At 49.1% G+C, this 27,583-nt stretch overlaps 2 protein-coding genes across 6 annotated transcripts in view; one reads left to right on the forward strand and one right to left on the reverse strand.

Moving 5' to 3' along the window:
* Window positions 1-3,610, reverse strand: part of LMBRD2 (LMBR1 domain containing 2) — a 36,042-nt gene extending 32,432 nt beyond the window's left edge. For 3 of the 4 annotated variants that reach the window (XM_037063178.1, XM_037063177.1, XM_037063180.1), the window contains exon 1: window positions 3,433-3,609. The gene's annotated coding sequence lies outside the window, so the exon portion shown is untranslated. Of the gene's footprint in view, window positions 1-3,432 lie in introns of all 4 variants that reach the window. The other variant, XM_037063179.1, reaches the window with a different exon arrangement.
* Window positions 3,611-3,772: 162 nt separating this feature from the next.
* The window catches only part of SKP2 (S-phase kinase associated protein 2), a 29,117-nt gene continuing 5,306 nt past the window's right edge, over window positions 3,773-27,583 (forward strand). The window contains exons 1-9 of one of the 2 annotated variants that reach the window (XM_037063181.1): window positions 3,773-3,989; window positions 4,486-4,760; window positions 14,941-15,052; window positions 16,937-17,083; window positions 18,297-18,431; window positions 19,981-20,079; window positions 21,485-21,615; window positions 27,017-27,068; window positions 27,261-27,368. In XM_037063181.1, the coding sequence (XP_036919076.1) occupies window positions 3,946-3,989; window positions 4,486-4,760; window positions 14,941-15,052; window positions 16,937-17,083; window positions 18,297-18,431; window positions 19,981-20,079; window positions 21,485-21,615; window positions 27,017-27,068; window positions 27,261-27,368 (1,103 nt within the window). In that variant the 5' untranslated portion in view covers window positions 3,773-3,945. Of the gene's footprint in view, window positions 3,990-4,485; window positions 4,761-14,940; window positions 15,053-15,513; window positions 16,817-16,936; window positions 17,084-18,296; window positions 18,432-19,980; window positions 20,080-21,484; window positions 21,616-27,016; window positions 27,069-27,260; window positions 27,369-27,583 lie in introns of those variants that run through there. The other variant, XM_037063182.1, reaches the window with a different exon arrangement.

The following is a 27,583-nucleotide window of genomic DNA, read 5'->3' on the forward strand; positions in this document are numbered from 1 at the left end:
GGTAGCAAACATGTAACCATGTAGGAAGAAAACAAGTGGAACTGTAATGGATTCTTAAAGACTTTAGGTAAAGAGAATGTAAGACTTATTTTGATAATTAGAGAATGATCCTTAGAATCCTCCCTAATAACAAAATCTTTTTTTAAACAAAGGAGGAGCTAACAGTTTGTGGGGGTTTACTAGATTCCAAGCATGCTTTACTGAATCAAACTTCATAGCCCAGCAAGAAAGGACGCTAGTATCCTTGTTTAATAAGGGGGAAAACCGCAGAGGTTCAGAGCAGAGATTGAAACCCGGACACCCTGACTCCTGAGCCCGGCTCACAGTTAGGATCCTGCACAGTCTCCGGTCCAGACACATCTTCTTAATGGAATTCAAATGTTTAAGTAATTTCTTTTGTCCCGTTTTCATAGTGAACAAATGACAAACATTCTGCTATTGATTATTCCCTCAGGTAGAATGCTAAGAAAGTCATGCTTAATACAGAATTTAAATAAGCCTTTTTACCTTGCAGGTAAGACTGCCATTACTTAGATAATATATGACTCTAGCCTACATGGGAAAAGTAGAAAAGAAAACATAGAGAAAATTAGAATTGGAAAAGAACCCTTCTTAGTTTTTTGTTCCCTTAAGCTAAATAACATTTAAAACACTACAGGAATCTTAAGATTTACCATGCTGTGATGGAGCTAAGGAAAAACACACCCCCCTTTTATTTCAATAGAATCGTTTTTCATATTTAATATTCAAGCACACTAACATGCTACTGAATATAGATATAGCTTATAGTCAAATGTAATTTCCGGTCCTTTTTGGTCCCTCTTGTGCACCGATCTCGTAACTATGTTCTTCCCCCTTGTATGATAAACACTTCCCAATTTACAAAGTCATTTTGTATTCCACCTGAAGCTTCCAAAGAGTACCAGAAATTACTAATGTCTTTTGTAGATATAAAAATATATATGTAGTTCAAGCCCTGGCTGGTGTAGCTCAGTGGATTGTGCACAGGCCTGCGAACTAAAGGATCATGGTTCGATTCCCAGTCAGGGCACATGCCTGGGTTGCAGTCCAGTTCCCAGCAGGGGACGCACAAGAGGCAACCATACATTGATTTTTCTCTCCCTCTCTTCCTTCCTTCCCCTCTAAAGATAAATTTAAAATATATATGTATATATATATATATATATATATATAGAGAGAGAGAGAGAGAGAGAGAGAGAGAGAGAGAAAGAGAGATCACCTATCCTAGATAACGAGCTAGTAATTCTACTTGTAGAAATATGGTATACCCTTCTAACTGAAATGGGTCATCAAGTGTGCTGAGTAAGATTAAATGAATAAAATTAATCAGCCCTGGCTGGTATGGCTCAGCGGAATGAGCACCAGCCTGTGAACCAAAGGGTTGCCAGTTCAATTCCCAGTCAGGGCACAGACCTGGGTTTCAAGCCAGGTCCCCCATAAGGGGTGCTTGAGAGGCAACCAGACATTGATGTATCTCTCTCCCCCTCCCTTTCCCTCTGTCTAAAAATAAATAAAATTTTAAAATAATAAATAAAATAAAATTAATCAGGAAAATAAAATAATCCACATCAGTTGCAATCGCAATGCAGTTCTTAGAAACATGAGACATCCATCTCCAAGTAGCTAGTAATTTCAAGTCTTCATTGGATAGAATTCCCTGTATCAAACAAAATCACATGTACTAATTTAAACTTTTGTTTACTATATATAGAGAGAGCAAGCGAGAAAAGCCATGATTAGAAGGAATGCAGAAAAAACATATTCCCATTTTAGCAAGTAAATGTATTCTGCTACCAGGGCAAATCATTAGTGAAATATCTATTCCAGAATTTTGAAGACTGATTTTCCAAGCCACAGGCTCTCTCTGAAGTCCTTGTCAGGACCTCACATTCACCAATTTGTGAGTTCTCTGAGAACTGGAAATGCTCCCTAGCTCTCAGGCACACACAGCTAAACTCTACCAAAAAAAATATCTCATCTTTTAATTTACACCTTCCTACCTTTAAGACCTATATCTAAGTGGCCTCTCCTAATTACTTTATAGGTCAAAACGGTATCCTCGCCACAGTATTTTAAAGTTTTTCAGCTGCACACTTTCGCCTCCATGAGCTTGTGAGTTCCATCTTGCTCACTTTCTTCAAGGAGACCACAACTTTTTTCTGTTAAAAATATTCTCTTTAATGACTTGCAATGTTAAGGGAGAGGATGTAATTTCAAACTAAGGCAATTACTTTCCTCTTAATCAAAGTAACATAAAGGTAAGTTTATGTAGGAAAATCAAAATATTGCATCTAAAATATTTTCCATAAACATCAGTTTAATAAATTGAGCATTGGCATTCCACCTAGTTATTCTCAGCCTCATTTCAATCCAAATCAACTTGTGAACCGATCCCTTTAAGCCAACTTCACCTACTTTTAAGAACAAACTACAGGTGCGTGAACACACTTCTCTGTCAAGAGGTGGCATTTACTTTTCAAGCTAAGCACCAAGCATGAAAAATATCTCATACTTGGGCAAGGGAGTTTTTGTTTCTGTATAAAGTGAATCATTAAAATAAGGTGTGTCATACAGTGTACTGATGCAATTGTTGTGATGACACTGGTCTGCTTACTTGTTAATAAATCCTCTCCATTTTTAACAGGGTTGCAATTTATTCCCCCTCTCTTCCACGGTTTTGCCGGGTCACGGTTATAGTGTAGTTCGCGCAGTGGATTTCGCGTGGTCATCCTATCTGGAATACGGCACCCTCGCACTCTAACCGCCTCCAAACTCCTCTCCGGGTAGACAGACTAAAAGCAGCCCCCTTACAAGAGGCGAGGCAACCAGACGCAGCGGGTAGAACGAAAGCAACAGAATGGCTGCGCTGGTGGCCCTAGCGTTGCACGCTGTAAAGCCCTTTGCAAGCACAGTCACCTTATCTGTACCGGCGCTGGCATTTATGAGGCTTGACTAGGCTGCAAGGGGATGCGCCGCTTTCCCACTACACCCAGCAGGAACCACTGCGGTTTCCTGCCCCCCCCCCCGCAATTAAACCACCGCCTCCCGTTCAAACTCCGCTTTAATTTACAAAACGCTATCGCTCGCGTCACATGATTCGACCCTCCCTCCAAGCCTGTGAGATGAGCGTAGTGCCTCTTTCACAGGCGACGAAACAATCTAGTCCACAGACTCGGTCCTACAAGGGCCGCAGCTTCCGGGCACGGGGAAGAACAGGTGCGACGCCCGCGGCTCGCAGCCTTTCACCTGGAGGGCGAGCCGGATCACTGCCTCCACTCGGGGGTTGAGGACTTGGGCTTTGCGGCGGGGGCAGCAGCCGCTGGAGGTTCTCGGGGTCCTCTTTTTTGCCACCGGCGATGGGCCCCGGACCCCAGACCCTAAAGTGTTTCACGCGCCTCCCCACAAGCTCACCTTCCGATCTCGCCAGACACCGTCTGGATGGACCGGGAAACTCCGCCTCCACCACGGTGGTCCAGGGTCTGGGATCCACGCTCCGAGGTGACGATGGTGACGGTCACCAGAAGGCCTTCGGGCTCCTGGGAAAGGAAAGCCCTACTCCCGTCCTACCGCTGACATGTCCAAGTCAGCTGAAGCACCGCCTGCTTCCGCTTCCCCGCCTACCGGTGGGCGGGCCAGGCCCGCACCCGCTGAGGGTTGTGGGTATCTCGAAGGCTGGCTGAGCTGCCAGGAAAGGAAGTAGTGGAGCGCCAAGCGAACTACGAGGCAGGGCGGGAACTACATTTCCCAGCAGGTAGCGGGGCCTCAGGCGGCAGCCGCGGAGATCAAGTAGGAGAGCCCCGCGCGCGCGGTGGGGATGGAACGTTGCTGGAGTTGGCGGGGCTGGTTGCTGGGGGCCTGAGCCTCAAACCCTTGGACCGCCGCGCGCCAAAGCGGGAATCTGGCTGGCGGGCAATCCTGCAATTAATGCACGCATTTAAAATTCCAGAATCACTGGACGCCATGCACCGGTAAACCTATTACAAAAAGGGGCAGAAGATGAATGAACCGTCTTAATTCATTTAGGCCACGAATATTGCTACTTGCTGAAATTATTGCTAATGCTGTAATGTGAATGGTTTCTTAGCCCCTTTTTGGGAAAGCGTGGATGGATGGATGCTTTAGTTCGGTAATCAGAGTGTGGTTTTATCTTTCTGTAGTGGGCTTTCCTGCTACTGTTGGGAATCGCTGTGTGCTTTCTCTCAGTCTTTCCTTGCCTGTTCCCTCCACCTTAAGAAATCCTTGAGGCCTTCTGCATAATCAGGACCGTAAATCAATAAGCCTTTTGGATTTGTTCGGATATTTTCCCTTTCATTCTTGGGAACTCGCAGCAGGCATGTAAAAAATGCAGTTCTGTTAGCTGCTGTGAAAGTTTTCTACATTGCATAACTTGCAGTTTCCTTTAGGCCTACCAATTATCTATGGGTGTGTTCCTCAAAGGAAAGGGGCTATTGTGCATTTTTGCAGGAAACACCTCCAGGAGATACCGGACCAGACTAGCAACGTTACCACCAGCTTCACTTGGGGATGGGATTCTAGCAAGACTTCTGAACTGCTCTCAGGAATGGGGGTCTCTGCCCTTGAGAAGGAGGAGGTGGACAGTGAGAACATTCCCCAGGAACTGCTCTCAAACCTGGGCCTTCCGCAGAGCAGCCCCCCACGAAAACGGCTGAAGAGCAAAGGGAATGACAAGGACTTCGTGATCATCCGCAGACCCAAGTTAAATCGAGAGAGCTTTCCAGGTAAGGTATGAGGGTAACACTGTCAGTCACCAAGAGCTGAGTTGAACTATTTTGTTGGTAAACCTTTGTTTGTGGATCTTTAGGGGTGGGGCCCCTTAAAAAACGCCAAATCCTGAAGTTGTTTTCTAAAGAAACGGAACAACTCATTGTCAATGAAGTCTATCAGCATCTTGGTAGGTATATATCTCCTAGTGCACAATTGATTTGTAACCCATGTGAAATTTCAACCCACGAGAAGGCATTCCTGACTTTTGGCGTAGGAAATGAATCTGCCTGCGCAAAGGCCAGCTCAGTGCCTTTGATGAATGGGAACACAAGGGATCATCTCATAGGACTCTATTTATATTCTGCTGTTTTACACCCCTGGTTGAGCTTTTTGCCGTGATCTTGTTAGTTACTTGTCAAAGGACTGCTAAAGTGGATGATCAGCTTTAAGTGTAGGAGAGTTAACCAGGTCCACTCCCAAATGGGGTTCTTCTGTTATGCTCAGTCTCCATTACTGCTAGGATTATCTGTTTGGTTGCCCGACCCAAAAACCTGAAGGTCAGTCATAGTCTCACCATTCCCTAACATCCAACCAATGACTGAGTTGTTCCTTTCTGTCTCCTAAATATTTTTCAGGCTCTCATCATCTCTTACCTGGATGCTGGAATGGACTCATCATTCCAGCCTTATCCTCCCCAGACCCATTCCCCTGAGCTAGAAGGGACCGATTGAAATGTAGAACTCACTGTATCATTACCTTTTGAATAGCTTTCCATTCCTGTTCTCAGGCAGGTGAATAGACGCCTCCCAGAGAGGGTCAGAACCACAAGAGAACTCGAAGCCATAGGGTAAACATAGGGCGTTGACCTGGGTTCGTCAGTTTTTCTTGCTAGTGAGATCTGAGATATTAATTCAGCAAGTATTTGCTAAGCACATACTATGTGCTTGACATTGCTCTAGGTGCTGGGGAAACAGCAGTGAGCAAAACAGAAACATTTCCGCTAGAGAGAGGACACAATAAACATAATAAATATAGTATGCAGTATGTGAAAATGTGCTAAGTGCTACAGCTAACAACAAACTTTGTACAAGCCAAGAGGGATTGGAAATCCTGGACTGGGAAGATGGATGAAAATTTTAAACAGGGTACTGATGGAAAGCCTCACTTGGACAGTGAGCTTTAAGGAAAGGCATAGAAGAGGGAAAGGAATGCACCATGCAAACATCCTGAAGAAGAGAGCCTTAAGGAGAGGGAGCAACCAGTGCAAAGACCCTGGGGCAGAAGCGAGTCTTGTTTGTTGAAGGAACAACCAGAAAGCCATGTCGTAAGAGTAGAATGAGCAGCAGGGAGAGTAGGTCAGGCTAGAGGTGCTTGCTTGCTTGCTTGTTTTTCTTTCTTAAAAAATCTGGGGAGTTTTGGATTTTGGACCTGTTTTTAGGAAGGAGAATCTTTAAGTGATGGTCTGGAATCTACATCAGGAGTTGAATGAAAGGCAGTGAAGGAGTGTGGTGGAGTCAGACAAATCTGGGCTTGAATCTCTGTCTTGCTGTTTACTAGTTGTTTGGCTCTCTGTGCCTTCATGTCTTTGTGAGATGGACTAATAGTATCTACTTCATAGGTTGCTGTGAAGACTAAATGAGCCCTGAGAGGTGTGGTTCAGTGGGTTGGGCATCATCCAGTGAACTGAAAGGTCGCTGGTTCGATTCCCAGTCAGGGCACATGCCTGGGTTGTGGGCCAGGTCCCCAGTGTGAGAGGCAGCTGATTGATGTTTCTCTCTCTCTTGTTCTGCCTTCCTTCCCCTCTCCGTAAAAATAAGTAAATCTTCTAAAAAAAGAGATTACATTTAAGAATGCCCATGAAACTATAAGCGTGCACCCTGCACATAACACTCAGTAGTAGGTAAACCCAATTACCTTGTTCAGTGACATTTCTGACATCCATTTGGGAGGCTACTTCCCTTTTTCTTTTGTCCTTAATACTGTTAATCTGACCCTGTTAGTGTCGGAGATTTTTTGCTTCAGAGTTGGATGGCACTGCTCCGTTTAGTGTGTGGAATGCAGCACTGACTGGTGCCCAGCCACAGGAATCAGTGAGAGACACTTTGTGCTCCAGGAGCAGTGACGATGACTTTTCATGCAGAGTGGCTGTGGCGTGTGCTTCCACATTCACTCACAGGTGTAAATTAAAGACATTTTTGAAGCAAGGCCCTCTGGAAACTGAACAAGATTAAGGGACAGTTGCTGCTGGCTTCCAGGCAGTTAAAAGTCAAGCTGAGGAGCAAAGACAAGACACAGTAAGAGGAGCTCACAGCAGAAGATGGCAGCCCAATGTGTAGGAGGCTGGAGAAGGACTGGGTCGTTAAATCTGACCTCGGGTATAGGTCTGAAGTGAGAAGGGAGAGGCAGGGAAGGAAGGAAGAGGACGCGTTGTGCATGTGTGGACTGGCACACAGGATAGACTGGTTCGTTGGTGCGGGGGCTGGGCGGAGAGGGAAGCCAGTGATGGAGGAGGAGGGCAGCTGGTGCCGAGGATCCCCAGTGGGCCTCTGGGGGCCTGGGCCGCCAGGGTACTGGATCCGCATTCCAGGGAGTTTTCAGTGCTGTTGTCAGGACAGGTGGCCAGCAGCTCTGCCAGGGCCAGGGCAGCCCAGGCCGCACCTGCTTTGTGTAGAGATCTGATGACAGCGGCCCCGGACTGTGGATTTTTCTTGGGTCTTCCCTCCTCAGTCTCTCCCTGTGGGCCAGGCTCACATCTGGTAACTGAATCTTCTATCTGTCTACCTTGGAAGGTAGAAACTATATGACCACCCTGAGCCGAGACAGGTCTGATTGGCCCTCGGGGTGAGTGTGTGGAAGGCGTTTGGGAGAAATGGCCAGTTGGGAGGTCATTAATAGGCAGACAGGGGACGGCTGCATTGTATTTGTGGGCGCCGAGTGCCTGTCCTGGTCCCATCGTCCCCACTTCCCCTTCTCAACAGAGGATAGCCATGGGAACAGGGTCGAAGTGATTCGTTCATCAGCTCTTTCATGGCTATTAAACTGCTTGAAATTCCAGACCCTACGCTGGTTCCCAGACTGGAGACTCCGAAGTTTAGAGTACACTGATATCCCCCAGGGAACTTGTTCAAAGTGCAAAATTCCTGAGATACCGACCCAAGAAGTCCCGCCTTGAATTTGGGAATCTGCTTTAATAGCCCCAGGCAAACATAGTTCTTTCTTTGTTTCTTTTTTTTTCCTAGTAAGAAATATATTTTACATTGCAATCCTGGGTGGGTATCTGAAACAGAAATTTCACGGAACTGTATGTATCCTCCTTACTGAGGCGTGTCCCATCCTGGTCTGTTCCATTCTTTCAGAAACAGCGCTGGTCAACCAGGCTGATTTTGTAACTCACCAATGAATCTCACTCGGCCTGCAGCTCTCAAAACTCAGCTCTGGTAGAGCCTTGATGGGACCCTCCCATGTACTTTCCTTGCTCTGTAGCTTCCGTTCATTCATTCAGCAAAAACTTATTGAGTATCACTCTGGAGATTAAGAATATAGCAGTGAACAGAGCAGGCCGAAGACCTGGCTCTCACAGGGCCTGTGTACTGTGTGCCTTATTCTCCAGTCCCGGTCTCCATGGTTTGTTGGTCTTCTTCTACTCCAGAGGTGAGCAAGCCCCACAGAAATCTAGGATTGTGGGGCAGAGGGGATCATTGAAGACCCCGGTTTTGTGTTGCTTTTTTTCAGTGTTGCCTAACTACTCCCCTAAAGACAAAAAATAGAGCTAGCGCAGTCTAGTGTATTCTCTTTGTGGGAAGAGGAAGGAAAACTCATCACAGAGGGCAGAATCTCTGTCTGTAGCGCCCCCAAAAGGAAGCATGGGGTATTACTAGTTACTTATAATGAGCAAGCAAAAGCAAACATGAGGTGAGCCCCCACCTTAAAAATGCACACACACACACACACACACACACACACACAGTAGATCCGAACAGTGGGGCCTGCTTCTCCTGAAGGTAAAACTTACCTCTGCTGAAAGAGGCACAGTTTTCAGAGGCACAGTTTTGTTTGTGACTGAGATGACTTCAGTGCTTTAAGTTGACTTTGGGCATAGGTGATGTTCCAAGAAAGAAATGTGCCAAGTGAGAGGAGCTTCTTATCCTGCCAAGATCTCACACATAGAAAACTCTTCAGGGAGTCGCTCTGTCCAGAGGAGTTTGAGAGGCGTGGGCAGCGATGAGGCCACAGGTGTGGGCAGCTGGGTTTGCCCCTCAGGAATAGATGGAAATGGTGGTGACCGTGGGTGATGACTAGCAGGTTCATAAACCTGGTCTACTGCTTCCATGTCATTGAAGATTTCGGGCCTTGGGCTGAATAATTACTTCCCTTTCTGTGCAAGGCTGCTGTGCAGCCCTGGCGGGTAGAGGGGGCCAGCGAAGGAAAGACCTGTTCTGGGCTTTCTCATCCGCTCTGGGCAAACAGACCAGGCCTCCGCGTAGTCAGGAATCCAGGAAACAGATGGCTGATGTTTTGAGAACTAAATATGGCAAGTAAAATTAGGTTAAGCATATCATAGGCCTGGATACCAGCCGCTAGAGCAGCTCTATGAAGACAGACGCTGCCCCATCTGCTTGGACAGCAGCCAGGTTCAGGTTGGGAGACCGCCGCCCCCTCCCCCCCCACACACACACACCGCCTCCGGGCCTGAGAGTCACCGTCATCCTGTGGTCAACCCCGTGGGGCCCTGGGTGCTTGGCTACTGGTGCATTTTCCCCGCGGTTCCTCCATCTGGTAGCCATGCCCTTGATAGCTTTCAGCATCTTTGTTTTATGTCCTCTCCCCTCCGCCTCTCCCTCCCAGCCCTGGTTGGTGTCTTTTTTTCTCCATAGAAAGTCAGGTTTAATTCCCTCCTCTCCTACGCTTGTGGAACAACAAGTGCTGAGAACAGGGAGACCACGGATCGGAGCTCATCCTAGCATAGAAAGGGCGTGAGCTGGAACCACACCGGGTTGGAATTCCCACTGTGCCCCAGCCAGCTGTGCGACTTCATCCTTCTTGTCATCTTGGCACCTTCCTTTGAGGCCCTGTCCCCCACCTCAAAAGCTGCTCGTGTTCTCACGGAGGACATCTCCTTTGTGCCCCGAGTTGTCTTTGGCCTCATCCCTCCAAACGCCGCCGACAGTGCCACACGGGTCCTCTACAGGCACTGTGTCCCCACCTGCAGTGTCCCGCGCCACCCGGCTGGCCTTCCCACACCCACCTCCTTTGGGCTCTACGCCTCCTCTTTGCGGCTTGGGGTTTGGTACAGACAGAAGCACATTCCAGCTCTGGCTCTGCCACCTAATGGGTGCTGGTGGGGTTCATTAGCCTCGCTGAGACAGGTTTCCTCCTCTATCGAGCGTGTCAATGCCACGAGGCTCACGGGGTTGCCGCGAAGGCTAGAGTCTGCACTTTAATAGCGCAGGCTGACTGATGGGAGGCTGACTTTTAGGGCTTTCCGGAAGTGGCAGCTTTAAATGGTAGGCGACGTGTTTGTTTACAATTTGTTCATCTCCCAATGAGGCCATCGGGTGGGGACGGTGCCTTACACCCAGCTCCCAGCACTAGAGCGTTAATTAGGCGCCTGGGAATGTTTCTCGAAGTGGAGCCATAGGCCAGCCTTGTCCTTCTACAAATGAGGAAACCGGTTTTAATAGGCCAACAGTGTTGTCGGCGTATAAAATGCAGCCAGTTGTCTTCTCTTGGCTCTTAGTCATTCCTTTGGGAAATAGCAGTGGAGGGTGTTCCAGCCTCCATTGCCAGGCTCTGTCCTAGGCACTGGTCTGTAGCAGTGAACTGGTCAGCAGAGGGTACGGATTTAGATCCTTAGCAGTTTGCATGAAGGCGGAGTAGAAGGAATAATGCATTTAGCAAAGGTTTAGTGAATGCCTGTAACGTGCCAAGCATTGTGCTAGGTGCTGGGTGTGCAAATCTGGGCACGGGGGCTGTGATGGGGGTGAGCTGGGAGTGCTGCTCTGAGGAAGCGCCTTAAGGGGGGCTGGAAGGAGAGGGAACTGGGCAGTGAAGACAGAAGTGGGCACGTGGCACCTTCCTTTGAGGCCCTGTCCCCCACCTACTTCTAGACTGCTCTTACCTGCCTGGCTTCATGGCCCAGCTTTGCTCTTTCCTGCAAACCTCTGCATTCGTTGCTAGGCCCCATTTTCCTCCTGGCATTTTAATGAACTCTCTTTATACTGTTCCTGACTTCTTATGTCTTCCCAACAAAATAGGAAGCACCGAGTTTGTTCGTTTCTCCTTCCCTGAACTTCACGGTGAGCTGCTCTCATTTTCCCCCCACCCCCATCTTCAGTGGAGGCCTCAGTGCCCCACCCACAGCCCCTGGGAGCTGGCCGTTCCCGAAGCTCTTTTTCACATGCACACGTGTGACTCTGAGGCCTTGCCCTGTACAACATGCTGGGGGGCTTCACATTCCTGCCTCGCTCCTAGAAGCCCCCAGTCAGTGACTAACCTGCCCTCAGCCGGGCCAGCTCTGGGGTGGTCTCCTGTGGGCCCCAGCAGATTTGAGCCCCAGGTGCCCATCGCAGTAACCTCCTTATTCACACACCCCAAATTGACCTCCTTCCCTTCCGTACCTCCCTCCACTCCTTCCAGGGCTTCCCGAGGTCACTTCCCAAATAAACTACTTGAATTCAGATCCTCGGGACCTGCTTCTGGGGACCCCAAACTTAGATAGAGGGTGGTTTGGGGGTCTTGGTAAACCACCTCATGCCTCCCTTCTCACCTCAGAGTGAAAATTCCAAGCAGCACTGAAAAGAAGTGTGCGGGTGGGATGGGGAAAGGAAAGCCATGGAGACAGGAGAGAGACAGGAGTTAGACTGCTGCCCAGTGCCCCCGTATCTTAGTCTTCACAGTGAACGACTTGGTGAGATCATCTCTCCACCCCCGTTCCTACAGCTGAAGAAATGGAGCCCAGAGGGATTAAGTAACCTGCCCAGAGTTCACAGTCTGGCGGCAGCGCAGCCTAATCCCTATCCAGGCTTCTTCCTCCGTGCAGTAGCTCTCACGCCAGCTGCTGGGCAGGGGTCAGGCACCTGGTGCCAGGAGGGTCTTTGCAGATCACAGTAAGATCTCGACATTAGGTTAGAAACAACTAAGTATGTAATTTTTGGTCGAATCAAATGCTAGCATCTGATATACGGGTATAAGAGACAGCAAGGTCAGGAAGTTTGACAGCATTAATGGAAGAAAAACTTAGGAAAAACCAGTCCATCAACTTTTTTCCAGTTAGGGGAACAGAGCAGAAACCTGGTTTGTCCTTGGAGGAACTGACGAGGAACTGACGAGGGTGGCTGCCGTACAGTGCGGTCTCCAGCTGCCTCCAGCTGCCTCCCTGGATCACGGTCAAGGGTCAGCATTGGTGATCTGCCTTCATCCCTCGCCCCCGAGGACTTAGAGCCTTTAATTTTGTGCTCTAGAGAGAGAGGAGCAGGCATTAACTGAGCAACTGCACACCTCCTGCTCATTCTTCAATAAAAGCCCCTTCCTCCAGGAAGGCTTCCCTGACCACTGCTGCAGCTCATATGCTGCACAGCACTGAACCCTACCCACTGCAGCCTGTCATGATGCTTCCCGGAAATTTCCTCCCTCGTCTATGTGTCTCAGACTCGGAGCAGGCCGGGCCTTGTTCATCTTTCTATCCCAGAACAGATCCCAAAATGTATATGTTTAATAAATGTGTGAATGGATGAATGTTTCAGACATTGTGCTTGTTCTTAGGAATACGGAGGTCTTTTTTTTTTTTAATGACTTCTTATTCTCAAGAACCTGTGGTCTAGTGAGGGACTAGAGAGATGAGTAAAGAAATACTCAGTTGTGGAAAAGTGGCCTGTTTTTGGTGCTGCCGTGGAGGCCCTCCCTAAGAGTGGAGCTTTCACAGCAACTCAGTTTTAAGTCAGTGGCAGCCCGGGGTGGGCACCACCTGTAGAGACATGAGATGTAACATGGGATGACCCCTTCTGAGAACCACAGAAGGACTCTAAATGGCTGGCACATCCTTCTAGATAATGAACCTAGAAAAATGCACTGGGCCCTGACACGAAAGCTTTGAACTTCGTGCTATTCGGTATAGACTTTAGGCTAAATGTTAGGGGCTACCAGTGAAGGGTTCTAATTGAGGAAAAGATCCAGAAGACTGCCCAGCAGCACCTGGAAGGCAGCACCTGCCCTGCAGGTCCCCCTCTCCCTCTGCCCTTGCAGAGCCTGAGGCCATCGCTGTACTTGTTTAGAAATACTCTCACCTCTTCATTGGGGCTGGGGTTACATTAGGCTTCTCCAGAGACACAGAACAAGCAGGAGACGGACGGGGATCTAGCATAAGGCACTGTCTCACACAGGAGGTAGGAGGCCCAAAAGTCCTCCTGAGCTCTGCAGTCCAGGGGCCTGAGAACCAGGGCAGCCCAAGGCGAAGGTTCCAGTCCCAGGTCTGCAGGCAGGAGGAGACCCAGGCCCCGGTGAGACAGCCAGTTCTCCCTCAATTAGCCTTTTCTAATCAGGCCCTGGATTGGGTGTGACCTGCCCACACTGGGGAAGGCAGTCTTTCCTCAAGTCTGCGACTCAGATGTTAATCTAATCCTGAAACACCCTCACATACACACCCAGAACACCCAGACTAGTGCTTCCCCCCGCTGTCTGGACCTCCCTGGACCCAGCCTAGTTGACACAAAATGACCCACCACAGAGAGGAGAGCATAGCTGTAGAACTGGAGTGGATCAGCGGAAGGTGGGAAGAGACTGGGGAGGCCAGTGACTGGACAGTGCTGACCCCTCTTAGTACTTCTCCTCGGCCATTGTCACATCACTCCATCAGTATGCTCACGTGTTAGCGTCGACTGCTTGCTGGACAGCTGTTGGAGATTGCCTTCACGAGACTAAGAAAACTGGTCTTCCTGTAGCTACCTTCTCCCTCCATTTTTATCTGAACACAGCAGTTAGAGGAATTTTTATAAACTTAAGTTGAGACTTTGTTACTCCTACGGTCAGAACCCTGCCGGACTCCTCAGCACGTTCAGAGTCAAAGCCAAAGACCTCGTTGTGACTTAGGAAGCCCTGGGTGACCTCATCTTTTACTCCCTTCCTCACACTGATTTTCTGCGCTGTACAGCCTTGCTGTCCTCACAACAGATGTGCTGTCCCTGATACCCAGGACACACCCAGACCCTCAAGGGGCGACTCCCTACTTCGTTCCAGTCTCTGCCCAGGGGTCGCCTTCCCTGTAGGGCCCTCCCTGACCACTGTGTACGGACTTTCAGCACCCAGCCCGGGCTGCCCGTCCTCTCCTGTGCCCTGCCTAATTCTTCTGCATAGCACTCATCAATTTTCACAGGTCCTGTCATTTCCTTTTTTTTATGTGTGACTGTCCATTTCCTCCCACAGTAAGGCACGCCCCGTGGGGTAAGGTAGCTTGTCTGCTGCTTTCCCCCTAAAACGACCCCAGCCCAGTATATACTTGTTGGTTAATAGCAGAGAGCACCCTTTGATGTTACACTTCCAGGTAAAATTGACTTCTGAGTGCTTTCTGTTGACTTAAAAGAAGAGGGAGGAAAGTTATTTGCCTTTTACATGAGGTCGCTACTGGGTCAACGCTCCACTGAGTCCTTAGCGCCCTCTGCAACCAGGGGCAGCGTGTCGCCAGGGCCCGTGTGTGTGACGTCGCCTAGGCGTGTGGACCCAGCGTCATTGGTGTAGCCATGGCCACGCCGAAGGACGTGCAGCGAAGAGTGTTTGTGGTTTTCCCTCTTCTTTGCTGACATGTGGGCCGTGCTCCAGGGCACCTGCGCAGTGGGGGACAGAAAAGCAACTGTGAGGGTGAGTCATTTGGTCAGCGTTCAGTTTCTGTTTGCAGCCAAATATGAGGGTCCCCTGCAGGCATGAAGAGTCAGTAGACCTGACGGCACAAAAACGGTGACTGGGAAACACTTCTTTCTGTCCTCAAAGGTGTTTCCTGGGACTCCCTTCCAGACGAGCTTCTCTTAGGCATCTTCTCCTGNCTGCGCAGTGGGGGACAGAAAAGCAACTGTGAGGGTGAGTCATTTGGTCAGCGTTCAGTTTCTGTTTGCAGCCAAATATGAGGGTCCCCTGCAGGCATGAAGAGTCAGTAGACCTGACGGCACAAGAACGGTGACTGGGAAACACTTCTTTCTGTCCTCAAAGGTGTTTCCTGGGACTCCCTTCCAGACGAGCTTCTCTTAGGCATCTTCTCCTGTCTCTGCCTCCCCGACCTCCTCAAAGTCTCCAGCGTGTCTAAGAGGTGGTATCACCTGGCGTAAGTATTCCTCACCCCTTTGGCATATGGGGGGGGAGGGAGGGTCATTTATTTATTCATTTGGGTCTGATGAAACTAAAAACCAAGAAAAATACAGTAGCAGAAAGCAAAGTAAGAATCTTCGTATTTCTCTTAGCATCTTATTCCACCAGAGAAGTCTCCAGGGGGGTGAAAAGTCACCTGCCTCTGAGAAGCTCTTTTTTCTGGTTTGGTTCAGCACACGCTTTACCAGGCCCAGGTCTGTGAAGGGAGTCACACGGGAGGCCCAGCTGGTCCTCTGTGCAGGGGGCGAGGACCTGGGGCCCTGGGGCCCTGGCGTTGGAAGGAGTGCGGACCCAGCCCCTGCCACTGCAGCTCTGTGTGACCCTAGGGAGGTCCTGGACACTTCCGAGCCTTGGCCCTGCCCTTCCCCCCCCCCCACCTCCAGTCGACAGAATGGCAGTAATGGCACCTCCGGGCAGGACGGTTGTGAGGGTGCACGACGGGGACGCCACCTGTGCAGTGCCTGGCTCTGCGGGTGTTCGGCCCGTGGCAGCCAACCGCTGTTGGTGTGTCATTGGTTTGGGGGACAACAACACCTTCCAGGTGTGGGCAGCCTGTGTATAGAAAGGCAGTATCAGGCCAGAAGCCGTGAAAGGACTGTTTTTTCAGTTGGAACATTTTTTCCATCTCCTTCCCTTCTCATCCCCACCCAGGCCCTGGCCATCCACCCTCTCCTTCCACATTTCAGGGACTCTCGCTGGGAGACAGGGGGACCCCTTCCTTTTCATTCAGGGGCGTGCCGGAAGTGAGACGCCCTTGGTATCTACGGTTTCGCTCATCCCACCCCAGTGACCCCGTCTCAGTTTTCTTCTTCCACCAGCTGCCGTCGCCGTGCAGAGTCCATTGCTCTTTATCTCGGTTGTCATAAAGTAATAGCGGACGGGTGTTCAGATTAAGTGCCCGGCACCGCAGTCCTGCCTTCTGGCAACAGAGGCCAAGGAGCACGCTGGCAGTTTATCTATGCAGAATTACTTCACAGCCCGCACCAGGGGTCTGCTTCCTTAAAGCCGTGTTCAAAGAATAAAATTCTGGTAGGCATTCAAGCTGTTCCCTCATGTGCTAGGCCTGTGTTTTCTTTCTAGGCCTCTGTCTCCTTCCTTCCTCAATTCCTTGAATTGAATTAATCTGGTGGTTAAAGCTTCCTCGTTGCGTCTTCAGTACTGGTTGCTCCTTTTGGCTTTAGAAACACTGTCCAAAACCTAAGTGATATTTTCCCCTTGTCCTTTCACGGTGGTTCATATGTGTACATGTATTTCTATGCATGTGTGGGTGGGTGTGTTCAAGCTTGAAGGGTGTTACCAAACAGAGTGGAACTGTAACTTCTTTTTCCTAGAAGATCTCCAGGAGGCATATCTTATAATAAAGCAGTGCCAACTTTCCTACTTTTAGTTATATTTGCAGGTTATTTAGGGTAATCATGGTAACCTGCTTATGCTCAACAGAAATGGCGAGTGGGGTCACTGGGGCCATTTGAACCTACCCACCTCGTCAGGAATCCATTGAGTGATTAGAGCAATCATTTTTAAAGTTGCCAAATGGAATTGAGCACTGGGATTTTAGTCTCCGAGTCCACATGCTGGCCTTGCTGATGACGGCCTTGAACCACCTACATTAGAGATCTGTGAGAGAGGAACCCGGAAGCTTCTGCATGATAGAGCCAGGGAATGTTCCGTGGTGCCTTCAAGCTGTCACAGCTGATTCACCGTCACCTGAGAAACAAAGGTGTCTTCAGAACGTGCTTCCGGGGATTCGGGGGCCACGTCCGCCTTGTCAGTGACGGTGTTGAGGGCCTCCAGTGTCCGGTCCCCCCGGCTTACCGAGTGGAGCCCCCCTCTTTTCCAGGTTTGACGAGTCCCTCTGGCAGACCTTGGACCTCACAGGGAAAAACCTGCACCCAGATGTGATTGGGCGGCTGCTGTCTCGAGGGGTGGTCGCCTTCTGCTGCCCACGGTCATTTGTGGACCAACAACCGGTAGTTGAACATTTCAGGTAAAAAAGAAAAATTCTGGGAAAAAAACTGTTTCTAAATCTTGCAGTGGAAACAGATCCAAACTGTTTTCCCCTTTTGCCCAGCCTGACACAGCCTGTGACAGACAGGGCGTCTGTGCAGTAGGGGTGGGAACTGCATCTTTGCTCTGTGGTCCCAGGGTCTCAGAGATCCCCATTCATCTAACTTAGGGTGGCCAGTGGGCTCCCGCCCGGCCCAGAGGTGCACCCCACTCCCTCCCAGCGCCCGTGTCAGAGGAGGAAAAGAGCGTGTGAGGAGTCTCCGCTTGGGGACCTCTGGCTTTCTGGTCCCGTCACCTGACACTTCTTCAGGTGACAAATGTGCCACCTGAAGACGTGTCCTCTTTTTGTTTGCTTTGTGAATAGTTGGAGAAACCGTTCCCCTGTTGCTGGGAGCTGTAATGGGGCTTAGTGCTTTCTCGTGCAGTACTTGACTAGACTCCCTAGACACTGAACAGAGGAATAAGCTGCAGACAGAAGAAGGAAGGATGAAGCGTGTGTCCTGATTCTAGCACTTTCCCGCCTTTCTCCGTGGTCGGGGGCTGGTTTCTGTCCTTCTGCTGTGGCTGCTTCTCGCCTCCTTCACGTTTCCTTTGGTCACTCCAGGGTCTGTCCCTAGCTGCCTTCTCTCGATCCACACAGTGGCCCGGACGAGCTGTGTCCTGGGCGCCCACACTGTGCTGGGACCCTCCGGTCCTCATCAGCAGCTCCGCTCTCTCCTTCAAACAGACCCCATTGCCAGTGACCCAGAGACTGCGACACCTGGATTTCCTCCAGGCCCCTCGAGGTCAGCATATCTGACACGAACTCATCCCTCCTTACAACTTGCTCATCGTCATCTTCCCTGTTTGAGTAAAGTGCCACGGCCAGCGACCTCCGCCCTCAACAGCAGTGGTCACCGGCATGAGCTCCTCATGCACATCCGGCTCCTTCTCGCCGTGCCCACTGATTCATTTCTAAGGGGGACTCTGTTGGCTGTTTGACTTGGCAAAAATACTCTGGGGTTTTAAAGTGAATGAGGATGGGAATTAGCTAGGAGCAGTTTGATTTGTGGCTATAGAAACTATCGGGACTTCCTGAAATGTGCATTGAGTGTCTAGCTGGTGATTGGCTGCTTGTCTGGGGAGGAGGCGGGGCGGGCTTGACCTTGATGGACAGGCCGCCTTGCAGAGCCTCTCTTCTCTCCTGGGTCCAGCCCTTTCCGTGTGCAGCACCTGGACCTGTCGAACTCCGTCATCGGTGTGTTCACCCTGCACAGCATCCTGTCCCCGTGCTCCAAGCTGCAGAACCTAAGCCTGGAAGGCCTACAGCTTTCGGATCCCATTGTCAAGTGAGTGAGTGGCAACCAGGAGCGAGTGGTGGAGGCCGGATGTGTGTTCATTTCACTTCCTGAGCATAACTGGGGTTCCCTGCTGCCCCTGTCCAGGTGGACTCAGAAAATAGCCAGGGCAGTGCATCAGCTTCCGAAACTTTCCGGGACTCGTCTAGGCAACCCGAGCGTGCGCGCGAGCTGTGTGCGGCCTGATGCTAGGTGCTAGAGCCGCTCGCTGAATAAAAGCATGGTCCCTGCCCGGTGCTGGGAGAAACGGGTGGTTACAGTGCAGCGTGCTTGTCCATTTCATCGGTGACTGTGTGGCAGCACACAGCAAACCTAATCAAATGTAGGGAGGGTCACCTTCCTGGAGGGAGTGACTCGGGCTCGCGATCTAGGTAAAGCTCCCTGTGGCCCTAAACTGGTAAGGAAGTGGGAATTGCAGGAGCACAGGGCTGGGGGGCGGCCGGCAGGTGGGAGGGGCAGGCAGCAGGTGTGGACCTCAGGGATCCGATCACAGTGGGCCCCACCACAGGCTGTAGGGCAAGTGTGGTGAAGGGTGAGCTGCTGAGAACACAAGGAAGTTGAGATTAGAAAGTCAACTCACTGAGCACCTCAGGGAGTCAACCAGACGCGGGAGGAGAGACATGGTGGGACTTGGTTGTGTCCATGCAGGTGGGAAATGAGGAGACCCGCCCGACGTAAAAAGTAGGAGAGTAATAATAACAAAGATAGCAGCTGACGTTCATTGAGCACTTACTCCATGCCAAATACTAAGTTCTTTAAAGGCCGTCTCATTTAATTCGCACAGCAGTCGGACAGAATAGGTTCTTATGGTTACCATTTTACAGATGTGGAATCTGAGGCACGGGCTGAACATCTTGTCCAAGGTCACACAGTGTGCAGGTGGCAGAACCAAGGTTTGAACTTGGCAAGGATGATTCCAGAACTCTTGCACTTAATCACTAAGTTTCACTATTGTGAGGCATTTGAGAATGTGGAGCAGAGGGCGAGTGGAGAAACATTTAACCGGGAGAACACTCTAACTATAAGTAGAAGTTTGCCTACACGTTAATTCCAATTATGTGTGAAATGGAAATGTGGGTATGCTATTGCTCTTTTAAAAAAAATTTAAAAGGTACGTTGAAGAGTGTTTCTTGTGCATTTACTCTGTGCAGGCGCTGTGTGAAACCCTTTATTACATTATATCATTTAATTTTAACAACCATACCAAGAAGGCACTGATCCTGCCATTTCACAGATGAGTAAACTAAGGCAGAGAGAGCATCCTGCTTGGTGTCGTGCACACAGTGAGATGTGAATTTATTTGTTTTATTTTAAGTCTTCAATTAAAATTATTGGGGTGACATGAATACAGTGTCTGTGTATTGCATTGTGCATTCACCGCCCAGAGTCAGATCTCCTCTGAGATGTGAACCTGAACTCACTTCTGACCCGGAGGCCTGTTGTTGCTCACCTGCCTCACTAGCCTGCTTTCCTCATAATGCTTGTGGATCAAATACAAGTCTCTTACTGATACTCTTTTGGCATTTTTCTCTTTTCCCAGTAATCTTGCACAGAACTCAAATTTAGTCCGACTAAACCTTTCTGGGTGTTCTGGCTTCTCCGAATCGGCCCTGAAGACTTTGCTGAGTAGCTGTTCCAGGTGGGAAAGGTTTGAGACTTGATTACAGAACTGTCTTTTCAATGGTACAGTTGAACTCATGTCCGAATAGAACTGGGAAACTTTCTGAGCTATTCCTAGCTCCAGGCTCTTGATTTGGATAATGCAGTGTATACCCTTTGCCCCCTAAACTGTCAGTCAGCCCTCAGGAGCCAAATCCAAAGAGCTTGCAGAGGATGATTGTGTAATAAGCCCTTTTTTCTTGTTTCTGTTTCAAAAGGGAAGATGTAGTATGTTTATCCACAGTATGGTTGAAAGGAATCTGTTTTTACCTGACCAGACAGTCAGGGTTTTTTCCCCTTTAATATCTGTAGACATTACTTAACAGTTTTTGATAAATGTTGTACACTTGAAATCTACAACAGGAAGTTGGGTGCTTCCATTAAAAACATCATTTACATTGTGTTAATGTCAGGGTGTGAACAGAGGGTGCAGAGATTGCTGAGGGGGGAAATGGGTCACAGAACACACAGTGCTGTGTGCGTGCGTGTGCGTGTGTGTGCGTGTGTGTGTGATCCCTGGGCCTCTGCATATGTCCCACCGCGTTGCACCTCTGTCTCCTTAAGACCTGTTGAAAGTCTATTGCCTTGGGTAGGAATGCTATCGATGAGATAAACTATCAGCCCTGCATTTCCTCAGGAATGCCAGGAATGGGGTGTGTGGTTGCATGGTGGGATCTTTTCTCTGAATGCCTCAGTTGCTAAGAGTCCAAATAGGACAAGGCAGTTGTCTCGTGATCAGGGAACGGGGGGTCAAACTCATTTTCACTGGAGGCCACATCAGCCTGCGGGGGCCTTCAAAGGGCTGGATGTAATTTTAGGGCTGTGTACATGTAACTACTTTTTAACTAGGGGCAGGGAGCTTGGCGCTGCTGCCAGGGAGAAACAAGGTGGTATTGGACAGATAAAACAAGGTGAAGGGCAGGATTGAGCCCCTGGGCCTTGTGTTTGCCACCTGTGGAAAACATCTCAGGTGGTTGTTCAATCCGTGTAGTCGTTTTTTTTAACAACCTGTTGGTTGAGAAAGAAAACAGGCTGGAATTTCTATACTTCCAGGTCTGGAATAAGGTTTGAGCTGGCAGGAAGGGAGGAGAGTGCTCCCCTTTGTTTCCACAAGGGGGCAGCATTCACTCAGGCCTTGGCTCAGATCCCCTGGCCACTTTCTGAAGCCAGCTGGAGCAGGGGAGGATGTCAAGGGGAAGCTGGAAAGAGGGGCACCCTTGCTGGTGAGCAAAGGTGGCTTCTGAGAGGAGCAGAAGTTCTGTGCATGAAATGGTAAGGAGTACCTGGCTCTGTACGAGCTTTGCAGCCAGAGGCAGGGCTGCCTGGAGACTCAATCCTGTGTGACGGTCTCGTGCTTTTCTTGTTGTTGCCCCTCTGGTGCTCAGACTGGATGAGCTCAACCTCTCCTGGTGCTTTGACTTCACTGAAAAGCACGTGCAAGTGGCTGTCGCGCATGTGTCGGAGACTGTCACCCAGCTGAACCTCAGCGGCTACCGGAAGAACCTCCAGAGAGCAGGTAAGACGCAGCCGCTGGGCCCCGGACAGCAGTGGGCTTGCTTCAGGGGGCCTCCCCTAGGGACAGCCCTGCCTAAGCCATCTCTCCATCCGGTGCCTGCATTTGTTCCCATTTTCCGAGGAGGCAGCAGCGGATCAGAAGGGTTCGGCAAAGGCAGACAGCTAGCATCGAGACTTAAATCCAGAGTCTAGAGGCAGAAATCTTTTATACTTTCACACTATTTACTTACTTACTTATTTATTAATTTACTATTTTAATTCTCACCCGAAGATGTGTTTATTGACTTGAGAGAGGGGGAGAGAAACATTGATGTGAGAGAGAAATACCGATTTCTTGCCTCCCAAACACGCCCTGACCAGTGGTGGAACCCACCACCTCTTTGGTGGGCAGGACCATGCTCCAACCAACTGAGCCACCTGGCCAGGGCCGAACAATTTACTTTTTAAACAGAAGAATTCTTTTAATTGACTAGATTTTTTAGGTCAGACTCCAACATAAAAATAGATAAATGCAGTCTTTGATTAGTATTAAGCAGTGGTTTCGACCAGGGATCATTTATCCTGCCAGGGGACCTCTGGCCAGGTCTGGAGACATTTTCGTTGGTCATGGCCGTGGGGGTGCTCCTGAAAGCCAGTGAACAGAAGTCAGGTGTGTACAGAGCAGCAGAACGACGCACAAGGAATAATCTGGTCCAGATGGCGCCAGGGTTGGAAAACACTGTTACAAGTTGTTCATAAGTCCACACTTAGAACTTTCACTTGTGAGTTCAGTCTAAGTACATACGGGAGGTCGTTTGGATGGACACAGGCATTTGAAATCAGGGCCATTGCATGACGGTTACAGTCTTCATGAGCCTCAACTTCCAGCCACGGTTTGCTTGTCTAAATACAGAGAAAATCTTGATTTGCAAAGGTAAGTGTTTGCAGATGGCAAGATTTTCTTTAACAGCTTCACCTGGCGACCTCAGGCTGTGAGCCACACAGAACCCAGTGGAGCTACCTTGCTTCAACCCTGTCATGGTGCTGATGTTGCTGTCTGCTCATCTAAGCATTCTGTTCTTACAGTTCTCATTATACTTTAAAGATGTGAGTCCCCGATTTGCAGAATAAGTTTGTCTAGAGATTAAGCATGAAATTGTCTTTCTGTAAAATGACAGATCAGTATTTGAAAACTCTCATCCCAGGACGTGATATGTGTTCCGGTAAGATACATCAGGGCGCAGACAGTCAGAGGTGGGTTCCCCTGAGTGGCCCGGATGTGAGTCCCTTTGTAGGTGCCTGCGTTTTCAGACAGCAGAACGTTGTCCTTAGAGATTTGTGGCAGCAGCAGGGACATCTTTCTCACTGCTCCCCTGCACAAACCGTGCTTCTGTTCTACTTTAAACACTGTTTTCAATCCGATTACAGTATGTATATAGTCATTCTTAAAATGTGGATAAACACAAAAACAAACCATCAGGAATCCCACCAACATATTTTTCCATAGAAGAGTTGTTTATTTATTTATTTTTAGAGAGGGGCAGGAAGGGGGGGAAGAGAGGGGAAGAGACATCGATGTGAGAGACAAACGACTATCAGTTGCACCCCAACCGGGGACCAAACCCGCAACCCAGGCATGTGCCCTGACCAGGAGTCGAACCGGTGACATTTCGCTTTGCAGGAGGACACCCAACCACCTGAGCTGCATCAGTTGGGACGAGAGTATTTTTTTAGAATGGGACGCAGTGTATTGGATACTTGGTCATACGTTCTTTTTCCAGATAACCCTCTTTTCAGGGGCTGGACCACATCATTTTCAGTGGCTGCGTGATATTCCACCCGACAGACGTGGGGTCATTTGTGTTGGCTCGATAACAGGGTACTCAGTTGACCTCTGTTTCGTGATCGGTAAAACGGAGGTAACAGCGGAATCCCCCTCTTGGAGTCACGTGAGGTGTACTGAACTGTCCCTGGTACACAGTGGGCACTCAGTAATCATCGCCACCCCCACCCTGGATTTTTTTCTGAAAAAATTTTTTTTATCCCTGCCCCCCCAACCCTTTTGGGGACAATACGAAAGTGCTGGAGGAGGCTTGGGTGGACCTGGCTTTGGGTCTTGTACTTGACCTTGACTGAAATTGTCTTTCTGTAAAATGACAGATCAGATTCGGTGGCTTCTCAGGTCCCTTCCCCTCAGGTGGATGTCCAGTTTGTGGTGCAGTGAGGGAGGGGTCTCAGCAGTGACTGCGGTTTAGTAACCACCCCCCTCCCCGCCGCCACCACCGCCACCACCAAGGGAGGATGGGGCTTCAATCAGGGCTGGAGTTGGAGACTAACCGGTTCCATCGCCCAAGGTTTCCTTCTTTCCTAGGTGGTGCCAAAATAAGATAGCATCTGATTTGGGGTTTTATTGGTGGCTGGTTGACCAGCTCAGTGATGAGTCACTCAAAACTGTATTGTGCAGTTTCTTCATTTTTTAGTCATTCATTAAACTAGTGTTTATTGAGCACATACAGAGCCTCTTCCAGGCTTGGGAGATGTGGCCTTGAACTCAACAAATGAAGTCATTCTTGCAAGAGTACCTTCTAGTGGGAGAGCCAGACGATCGACAAAGAACTGAACACTGTGAAAGAAGGTGAAAATTAAGGCGGGAAATGCAGCTGAGTAACCAGGCAGATACAGGGGAAGGGGCTCTTTTTAGATGGGACAATCAACGTGAGGAGCGCTCTGTTGGCGACCCTCGAGAGCAGAGACCTGAAGGAATGAGCTGCATAGGGGTGTGAGGGAGTGAGGGAAGAACATTCTAGAACTAAGGACCAGCAAGTGTAGGCCCTTGCTGTGGGAGCCAGTGTGTAATGAGGAGGAAGGAAGGCAGTGATAGGAGATGAGGAAACCGAGGGCTGTACAAACCAAGGAAAAGCTTTGTTCGGATTTTTTTCTGAGTGAAGTAGGAAACCAGTGGAGTATGTTGAGCAGGGAATGTGATCTGACTCACATTCTAAATGTCATGTTCTGCTGCTGTGATCAATAGAGTGGTAACATTCAGGGTGCTAAGAAATGCTCAGAACCCTGACCCGTGTGGCCCAATTAGTCGGGTTTCATTCTGGAAACTGAAAGATCGCTGGTTTGATATCTAGTCGGGGCACAGGCCTGGGCTGTGGGTTCAGTCCTCAATCGAGGCTCCCACAAGAGACAACTGATTAATGTTTCTCACATCAAAGTTTCTCTCCCTCTCTTTGTCCCTTCCTCTTTCTCTAAAAATAAATAAATAAACCTTTTTAAAAAAATAAATAAACCTTTTTTTTAAAAAAAGGAAATGAATAGTATTTTGGCCCAGGTCAGTGTGGCTCAGTGTGGCTCAGTTGGCCACACTGAGTTGGAGTGTCATCCAGTAACCAGAACGTCATAGGTTCAATTCCCTGTCCCCTATCTGGGCATTTATGATCCTTGGTCAGGGCCTGTACCAACACAGCCAATCCATGCTTCTCTCTTGCATGCAGGTTTCTCTCTCTCTAAAACCAATGGAAAAACGTCATTAGGTAAGGATTTTTAAAACAAAGAAATCAGATTTGGGGCACATTTTGAAAGCGAACAAAACAAGATTTAGGAATAGATTTGATACTTGATGTGAGAAAAACGGTCGTATGACTCCCAGGGTTTTGAACTGAGGAACTGGATCAGTGCAGTTACCACTTACTGAGATGGGAAAAACTTTAGGAAGGAGCAGATCGAGAAGTCAGGTATTTGGTTTGGGGCATAGATTTAAGGTGCCTATTACCTGTCCCAGTGGGTATGCTGGGGTGTATTTAGGAGGTTGTTAACAATTCAAGCCTAGGGTTTAGGGGAGGTGAGGGGGCTGAAGAGAGAGCTGTGAAAAGAGAAAAACCCTCAAACATTAATGAAGTTTTTTGTTTGTTTTGTTTTACTCTGTATTGGTTTGGGGTGCACAGCTTAGTGGTTAGATAGTTATACACCTTGCATAGTGTCCCCCTCGATATTTCCAGTTCCCCAAGCCATACATAGTTATAGTACTATATTGGCTGTGTCTCCTGTGCTGTACTTCACATCCCTGTGACTGTTCTGTACCTGCCAATTTGTGCTTCTTAGTCTCCAGCTCTTTCGCCCCGGCCCCCAGCCCCTCTCCTCTGGCAGCTCCCAGGTCTCTTGCTGTGTCTATGAGTCTGTTTCCGTTTTGTTTCATGTATGTTGCAAACATGTATTTCCAGTTTTCTGACACTTCATTAATCCTGTTTTTATTTTGCTTTAAGATGGTATGGTTTTAAAATTTTTCTGTAGTAAATTAGCAATATTCCTTTTTATCGGTGTGTGTGTGTTTTTAATGTTTAGAAACTCCTTATCTATTCTAAAATCCAATGGGTAATTACCCAAATTTTTGCATTTAAAACTTTTTAATGTGTGGAATTTATTTGGTTATATTAAGTTGCAGAAATGAATTTTTTTCTGGTTGTGGTAGCAGCATTTTTTTAAAAATCTATGAACCTCCCTCATTGGACTGGCCTACTGCCTTCACAGTGTGGTGTTCAGCCACACAGTTAGGCACCGTTAGGTGATTCACCCTCGGGCGAGCATCCCAGTGGTGGGTGGTGCAGCCCGCTGCGTGCCTGGGCTGCCTGGTGCAGCCTATTCGTTGCTCCTGGGCTGCAAGCCAGCGCGGCAGTCACTGCACAAAACAACTTGAGACTAAAGCAGGAACGAGAGAAGTGACGCAGTCCCAAGGCACAGCAAACACGCAGTGTATAAGGCTGACGCCTGCGTCACACGACGTGCTGTTCTATTGCAGACTTCGTCTTCAAAGTAGAAACAGCACAGTGTGAAATAATACAAAGTGTAGAATCGTGACTACGTGAGCCACGTCATCATCAGTATTGCGTACTGTGCGTAAGTGCGCGCGCTGTACTTCCCCTCGGTTGGTGGCGCGCCGGTCTGTTTGCGCCAGCACCGCCACAGACTCGGGAGCAGGGCCTTTCGCGTCCGCGATCACGATGACTGTGTCACTGCTGGGACATTGTCACCTCCCTTATACTCCGTGGGACCTTCATTGTGGACATGGTCCGCCTTTGAAACATTGTGCGGCACGGGACTGGGTATGGCGGTGTTTGGGTTTGCCTTTGCTGTTCCGAATGGCCTTCTTCCAGGCTTTGCTGATACGCAGATCCATAGCTATGGCTTGTTGTTAGCCATTCGTTTCCCACAGTTCGCTTACTGTTTCCAGTGGCTTTCGAGTAGCTCGCTTGGGTGTTTAGGGGAGAAAAATCTTACATGCCAAGATGACAATTTTGTTTCTTCCTGACGGTGTGTGATTGACTGCACTGTCGGAATTTCTGGCACAGCGGTAAATGCTGGCGTTGATAGCGGATGCCCTTGTCTTGTTCCTGTAGAGTGACCGCCATTTTTTTTTCTAGATCTCTCTACCTTAATTAGAAGATGCCCCAATCTTGTCCACCTAGACTTAAGGTATGTTCTCATTCATTTATTTTAGAAAAAAAAGTGAAAAATTGTGGTAACTCCTTGAGCGGGGAGAGGAATCGCATGTGTTGCAGTGAAGGACCTCGGCAGCAGGCTGCTCCCTGCCCCCTCTGGCCCGGGAGGGCGGGCGCGCGGGCTGGCGGGCGCGCGGGCGCTGACCCTCTCCTCGCTCTGTTGCAGTGACAGCATCATGCTGAACCACGACTGCTTTCCTGAGTTTCACCAGCTCAACTACCTCCAGCACCTGTCGCTCAGCCGCTGCTATGACATCATCCCTGAAACTCTACTGTAAGTATCTGTGACTGTCAAAGCTAGTAGCGGGACGCAGGGGTCACAAGAGATGCCACCAAGGGTTAAATCCATTGTTACAAATGGCAGATGTTTAAAACGTAGACATCGGTATCAGTGTGCCCCAGACTGGTTAGGAAAGACCAGCAAAATAGAAGAACCAAGGCAACATGTTTCACTTAAGATGCCTGGTGACGGCGAGTTCACTGAAATAA

This window comes from Sturnira hondurensis, unplaced genomic scaffold (genome assembly GCF_014824575.4).
Source record: "Sturnira hondurensis isolate 20B ecotype Veracruz unplaced genomic scaffold, ASM1482457v3 Scaffold0014384, whole genome shotgun sequence".
In the NCBI taxonomy this organism is placed as follows: Eukaryota; Metazoa; Chordata; class Mammalia; order Chiroptera; family Phyllostomidae; genus Sturnira; species Sturnira hondurensis.